We start from the raw sequence: 7,456 nt of genomic DNA on the forward strand, positions 1-7,456 counted from the left end.
AGAGAAGAAACTAGAACAATATTCACATTTAACAAGCTGACATCAGAGAATTAGTACTTTTTTTTCATAATAAATGCCCCAAACTGATTAATTGATAGTTGGCTATTACTATTACGTCAAGGTACTTTACTACTTTGACTAAAATAAGCAGAAAAGTAAACTTTCAGCTGCATCTTTTCTCTCCCTCTCTCCTTGGTCCCTCTCAGTATTTTCTCAGCTCCATAACTTATATTCTCTAACATTTCTGTGTCTCTGTCTCCACGTCCACAGCCACACGGTGATAATGTGGTGTCTGCACTTCTGCCCCGTCCACAGATTAACCTCGCTTTTGTCGGTGGGGTACAAAGAGAAGCCCCTCCCCTGCTGCTGAGCCTGGGCTTTCCAATGGCCCTTTGCCAGGGGAGGCTTTAAAAGGGTGGGGGCGCGATGTTCCTCACACTCTCACGGCAGGACATCCCAAGGGAATCAAAGCAAAGGTGAGTCCCCGTCCCGGCACAGCACGGCACGGCACGGCACAGCCGGGGCAGCAGCCCCCCCAACATCCACACACACAGACCCCCAAAACACAGGAGCCAGCTGGGCTCCGAGCAGGGGGGCAAACACTTCTGATTTTTTAATTAGGGTTTATTTTATTTTTAGTTTCGACTTTCGGATTTTTCGTTTAGTTTACTTTAAGTTGGTTTTCTTTTCTTTTTAGCAGTTTACTTTTTGAGTTTGTTGGATATCATTTAAGTTTAGTTTGGGTGAGTTTTCAGAGTGTGTTTGTTAGTTTTAGTTTAAAAAAAAAAATCATTTTTATCATAATTCTGATGCTAAAAGTAGTTTGTCCCAATTTGGTCACAACTGACTTCATTTTATGTCTCTAAACCAACTATTTCTTACATCAAATAGTATTTTTGTGTGTTTAAATGTGGCACTGTTTCAGTATATGCATCAGCTGCTTTTGTCACCCAATGTTATAATAGTTTAGAATTGTCAATTTGTTTTTATTTGATTTTAGTTTTGACTTTGGGATTTCATCTTAGTTTAGTTTGATTATGTTTTCAGAGTGTGTTTGGTAGTTATAGTTTTAAAAAACTCAATTTAAATAGTCTTCTTTATCATAATTCTGATGCTAAAAGTAGTTTGTCCCAATTTGGTCACAACTGACTTCATTTTATGTCTTTAAACCATTATTTTCTTACATCAAATAGTATTTTTTGTGTGTATTATATGTGGAACTGTGCATCAGCTGCTTTATACACATCTGCACCAAGGTTGTAATAGTTTAGAATTTTATTTTGTTTTAGTTTTGACTTCTGGATTTACTTTGGATTTACTTTTAGTAAAGTTTACTTTGTGTAATTTTCCAGAGTGTGTTTGCTGTAGTTTTAGTTCAGTTTCGGGTTTTCAGAAAGGGTTATTTGTTTGTTTTTGTCAGGGCCAGGTATAATATCTCCGAAGTTATACAGAATACCTGAGTGGAGGAGAGCCACGATGTTGAATGTTTAACCTTTGTGTTACTTTAGTGTCCGATGGGAACAAATTCCCTTCAATTCCTGTGGTCTGATGTCATGAGAGTTGACGTAAATTCATGCTGTCTCCTTTTTTTTCCAGCACTGAGCTAAAAAAAACAAAAAAACTGAAATGATTGGCGTTTTTTTTAACCTGGCAACATAGTTTCAGTTTAGTTTTTCTTGAAGGTTTTGGTTTTTATTACTTCCAGTTTACTAAGAATGCTTATTTTAGATATGTTTCAGATAATAACCCCGGTTCTAAGCCCCAAAAAGGGCCGTCACTGCCCCAGTGATAAACAGTGGTGATACTGGAAACTCTGCAGGGAGGAAATGGGCAGAAAATGAGATGAAGAGATAGAGAGGGTGGGAGAAAGAAGTCTAGATGGAGCCTCTGGCTTCTCTGACCCTCTTAAAAAAATTAGCTGTAGGAACTAAATATAGACTTAGGCTGATTCCAGTTTCTGGGCATTTATGTTGCTGCTGCTTTTTCTAAAACACGCACTGTTGGAAGTTGCAGAGGGGATTTAACATGTGGCAGCCTGAGCTGTCATTTGCGCATTAATATAGATCCCACGCAATTTCTAGGCAAGTTCCACCCTACGAAGCAGCCCGATTGGTTGGGGTTAGGCATTGAGCTCGAGTGGTTAAGGGTTAGGATAGCTTTTGGGAAACACTGATCCACATTTTTCACCATTTTCTGACATTTTAGAGACCAAAACAACTAATCCATTCATCCAGAAAGTAATCAACAGATTAATCACCGGTGAAAATGATCGTTAGTTGCAGCTTTAATGTTTTCCACTGCATGTTTAGCTAAAAGTTCTCAGACTGTGTGCACAAAGTCTTCATCCAGTCCTGGTGTCCAGTGTGTCGTCTCCGTAGGTCTTCACGCTTTTCTTTCTTTCTTTCTTCCAGACAAGATGACTCACCACTGCACCAAGTTCTCCGGCCACTGGAAGGTGAGTGCGTAGATAGAAACACAGATTCATGCATCACCTCTGTGGAGGGCCTTTATAATTACAAAGTTTTCCCTGAGATGCGACCGGCTGTCTCTTTTTTAAAACGTCTTGTCTGAAAAGACATACAGTTTATCACCAGCTCTTCAGGCACAGCTGCCATTTCAGAATAAATGTCGGCCGTGTTAGGACACTATAAAAAAAACTCAATTTGAATGTGAACATGTTCCAGTTTCTTCTCTCCTCTGGGACAGTAAACTGAATATCTTTGAGTTGTGGACAAAACAAGACATTTGAGGACGTCATCTTGGGCTTTTGGGAAACACTGATCTACATTTTTCACCATTTTCTGACATTTTAGAGACCAAAACAACTAATCTATTCATCCAGAAAGTAATCAACAGATTAATAGACTATGAAATTAGCCCTGAAAAACATCTACTTTAGAGAAGTTTATCAATCGTCTTATTCCGTTATGACTGGTTTTCAACTAGATAATAAAAGAAAGTTCTTTGGCTATCATTCTCTGTTTAAACTCAGAGACCCAATTTAAAGAGTGTGGTCTAGACCTATTCTGAATGTCGGCCATGTCAGGACACTAAAAACCTATTAAATAGTCTTCTTTAGGGCGCCTGGGCAGCTCACCTGGTAGAGCGCGCGCCCATATATAGAGGTTTCTCCTTGACGCAGCGGCCGCGTGTTCGACTCAGACCTGCGGCCCTTTGCTGCATGTCGTTCCCCCTCTCTTTCCCCTTTCACATCTTCAGCTCTCCTTTATAAATAAAGGCCTAAAATGGCCCAAAAATTGTCTTCTTTATAATAAGTCTAATGCTAAAAGTAGTTTGTCCCTAACTCAATGTTAAGTCTTTAAACTAACAATTTCTCACATTAAAAGTACATTAAAAAGTATTTTTGTGTTTATATGTGTTACTGTTTCCACATGTGTGCATCGGATGGTGTTAACACGTCTGCTTCCCCCCCCCCCACCGTCAGATCATTGTCTTCGACGAGGAGTGCTTCCAGGGCCGCCGCCATGAGTTCACCTCCGAGTGCTGCAACGTGATGGAGTTCGGCTTCGAGACCGTGCGCTCCCTGAGGGTGGAGAGTGGAGCGTGAGTACACATGTGTAAACACACAGGAAAAGGTTTTAAGATAAGGAAAATGCTGCTATGAAAAGTACTAAGTGGAACTGTTAATAATGTCCTGCAAAATAGAAAGTAAGGAAGTGGCTTTTTGACAGGGACAACAGTAACAGGAAAGTTGGAATCAGGGCCGCACAGAATCGCCAGACGCAAAATTTTGCAGATTTTCCGCAGATTTTAAACTAAATTTAAAAATAAAAGCCAGAATGTTAACACATCTCCGCCACAAGCAGAAAAACAGTCTGCTAAATTCCACAGATTTTCTACAGATTTTCTGCAGATTTTCTGCAGACTTTCGGCATAAATTTTCTGCAGATTTTCCGCAGATTTTCTCCAGACTTTCAGCAGAATTTTCCACAGATTTTAAACAAATTCAAGTAAAACTCAGAATGTTAACACATCTCGGCCTCAAGCAGAAAAAACAGTCTGCTAAATTCCACACATTTTCTGCAGATTTTCTGCAGATTTTCTACAGAATTTTCCGCAGATTTTCTGCAGAATTTTCCGCAGATTTTCCAAAGACTTTTGGCAGACTTTTCCACAGATTTTAAACAAATGAAAGTAAAACTCAGAATGTTAACACATCTCTACCTCAAGCAGAAAAAACAGTCTAATTTCTGCAGATTTTCATTCTGAATCACCGCTGAAAACTGTAAAAGAAAATCCGCTGATTCCGTCTGGTTCTGGTGATAAATATGAACTCTCTTCTCATGTTTTTTTGTCCCCCAGCTGGGTGGGCTATGAGCACGCCTCCTACCAGGGACAGCAGTTTGTCCTGGAGAGGGGAGAGTACCCCCAGTGTGACGCCTTCGGAGGCAGCAACGCCTACCACATTGAGAGGATGACCTCCTTCAGACCCATCGCCTGTGCCGTAAGTCAAACATATTTTGATTTTATTTATTAGCACAGCAGTGTACAACACAAGACTTATATCGGTTATATCTATTTCCATTTTTCCTTTTCAAACATAAAGACAACAGGAACTTAATACAGTTTGGGAGAGTGTTTCCAGTCCAGGAAGGAAAGAAACTTGAAAATAGTATTACAAAATAATATTACTGACAGCAAATAACAGAAAGTCAGTTTTTCAGGGTCCTTTGAAAATGAAAAAATGTATATTTCCAGAAAGTCTGGCCATAAGGGCTAAACATAATTTGACCCACTTATTTGAATGAATGAAAACATTTTTCTGAAGATGCAGAGAGAAGGTTATCCTCTCCATAACATAGATGTAATTTACTATATCTATCCACCCCTGTATTGTGGGGGCTTCAGGAAGCATCCAACATCTTGTGAGTTCTTTTTTTTTTTTTTTGTTTACCCGCGGATGTCAGAATACCAAACAAACTTAATTTTTTACATGTGTAGGCCTAAATAAAGAAAACAGAACAAAACCAAACCCTGCGTTTTGAAGATGTGACCCCCTGGATAAACAACTGACATGCCTCGTTTGTTCTTTTGTTCCTTTTTGTTTCCCGTTTGCAGAACCACAGAGAGTGCCGTATGACCATCTACGAGCGTGAGAACTTCCTGGGCCGTAAGGGCGAGCTCGGTGACGACTATCCCTCCCTCCAGGCCATGGGCTGGTGCAACAACGAAGTCGGCTCTTTCAGGGTCCAGTCTGGAGCGTGAGTGTCCCACAGCTTCTCTCTTTCCCTTGTCCACGTTTAAGAGTTGTTCCGACACTGATACCAGTATCCCAAATGCCTCCGATGCTGCCTACAAAATGTCTGCAAAGATTAATCTCTTACATATCAACTCTACTGCCAATAATCGATTAATCGGTTTGAGTCACAAAAAAAAGGAGTCCAAATATTCTGATTCCAGCTTCTTAAATGTGAATATTTTCTAGTTTCTTCTTACGTTTATGGATGTTTTAATTCCGTTGTGACTGTCTTTCAAACTAGTTGCAGCCCTAGAATCGGTATCTAAAAGGAAAAAACTGCTATTGGAACATCTCTACACGTTTTTATTTCCTTTTATTTCTCCGCCTCCAGCGGTTTTAAAAATAACCCTGGTTTCCCAACAGCAGCCTCTTGCAGCATTTTCATGTGCACTTCCTTCTTTTCATTCTCTGCGATTTCCCAACAGATTTGTGTGCTACCAGTACCCTGGCTACCGTGGATACCAGTATATCATGGAGTGTGATCGTCACTGTGGGGAGTTCAAACACTTCAGGGAGTTTGGCTCCCACTGCCAGACCCCTCAGATCCAGTCCATCCGCCGTATTCAGCAGTAACAACTTCCACTCCCAAACTCCCCCCCCCTCTCTCTCTCGCTCTCTCTCTCTCCCCCCTGTAACCCTTCCCCTTCGACCCCTGCCCCCCTCCCCCTTCAGTGCTGAATAAAATGTCTTTCCTAAACCTTACCGACTTCCACCAATGTTTTTTGCTTATCTCACAGAAAGATGAATACACAGTTTGCATCATTTTGTGCTGAATTACAACCACTCCTACAGAACTCAACATGGCTAGTGTTTAGAGGGTTTCAAGTGTTTTGGCAATTCAGTTTATTTATTATCAATGTTCAAAGTTCAATTTAGTCACAAAAGTTAAAGGACAAGTACAACCATAGGCCATAATGTAGATATGTGAAATGGGACACCCTGGTAAGCTTTTTAAAGGTCCAGACACTAGCAATAATAATGTATAATAATAATAATAATAATAATAATAATAATAATAATAATGTATAATAATAATAATGTATAATGTATAATAATGTATAATAATAATAATAATAATAATGTATAATAATAATAATAATAATAATAACAATGTATAATAATAATAATAATAATAATAATAATAATAATAATAATGTATAATAATAATAATGTATAATGTATAATAATGTATAATAATAATAATAATAATAATAATAATAATAATAATAATAATAATGTATACTTTATTAATCCCACAAGGGGAAATTACAATGTTTTCACTCTGTTGTTACACACACATTACACACAGGCCTGAATTACATACACATGCTCAGTACCTCTACATGCACTAATGGAGAGATGTCAGAGTGGGGGGGCTGCCCATGGAAAGGGGCCCCGAGCAGTTGGGGGTTCGGTGCCTTGCTCAAGAGCACCTTGGCAGTGCCCAGGAGGTGAACTGGCACCTCTCCAGCTACCAGTCCACCACCATACTTTGGTCCGTATGGGGACTTGAACTTGGCTCCTAACCCAACTCCCTACTGACTGAGCTACTGCCACCCCACCAAAAAAGACACATTATAAATACTATCATACTGTTTGGATGAGAAAGTAAACATGTATAATACAATCACATTTATAACCTACACAACAAAGAAAAGAGAAACCATAACCACTCGACCCTAGCAGCTAGGTGAGCATTATAACGTGTGTTCCAAAGTGACCACGTTTGTCTCTGAAGTAAAGGCTGGACTACAATAGAGCTGTTTGGAGCAGTTGGTGTTTTCACTTTGTAACCCTATAACGTGCACAAAAAGATATATAACACAATAAAGGAAAGGGAAAAGTCAAAAAGCATAATATGAGCACTTTAATACAAAACAGAAAAAGTACATTAAACACTAAGAAAATCTGAATTCTGTAACAGGACATGTGCATTCAGTGGTCAGAAAGTCCTTTATCCTATTTTTTTAAATCTTCCGCGCTAATAAAATAATCTAGATTTAGGTGACTTCGTAGCTCCCACCAAGATGACGGAGCAAAAACTTTAAAAGCACTTTCACCAAGCACAGTACGGGTTCAAGGAATGACGTACATCATGTGTCTGTGTGACCGAAGGGTGCAGCTATACCGATAGCTTTAGGCGCCAGTAGAGAACATAAATAAGAAGGCAGCTTGTGCAACACAGTCTTATTAAAG

General features: G+C 39.4%; 1 protein-coding gene across 1 annotated transcript; it reads left to right on the forward strand.

The window, feature by feature from the left end:
* The first annotated feature begins 245 nt into the window (after positions 1-245).
* cryba4 (crystallin, beta A4) lies at positions 246-5,962 on the forward strand. The gene is made up of 6 exons (XM_031287955.2): positions 246-476; positions 2,412-2,455; positions 3,446-3,564; positions 4,324-4,465; positions 5,080-5,222; positions 5,686-5,962. The coding sequence occupies exons 2-6, from the start codon at positions 2,417-2,419 to the stop codon at positions 5,831-5,833; spliced, it is 591 nt and encodes a 196-aa protein (XP_031143815.1). The 5' UTR covers positions 246-476; positions 2,412-2,416; the 3' UTR covers positions 5,834-5,962.
* The last annotated feature ends 1,494 nt before the right edge of the window (positions 5,963-7,456 follow it).

This window comes from Sander lucioperca, chromosome 14 (genome assembly GCF_008315115.2).
Source record: "Sander lucioperca isolate FBNREF2018 chromosome 14, SLUC_FBN_1.2, whole genome shotgun sequence".
In the NCBI taxonomy this organism is placed as follows: Eukaryota; Metazoa; Chordata; class Actinopteri; order Perciformes; family Percidae; genus Sander; species Sander lucioperca.

Bases quoted from the DNA above. Each gene is read 5' to 3' on its own strand.
- cryba4 (XM_031287955.2), top strand. From the start codon at position 2,417: ATGACTCACCACTGCACCAAGTTCTCCGGCCACTGGAAG. The intron at 2,456-3,445 runs GTGAGTGCGTAG...CCCCACCGTCAG, and splicing joins AGTTCTCCGGCCACTGGAAG to ATCATTGTCTTCGACGAGGA. The intron at 4,466-5,079 runs GTAAGTCAAACA...TCCCGTTTGCAG, and splicing joins TCAGACCCATCGCCTGTGCC to AACCACAGAGAGTGCCGTAT.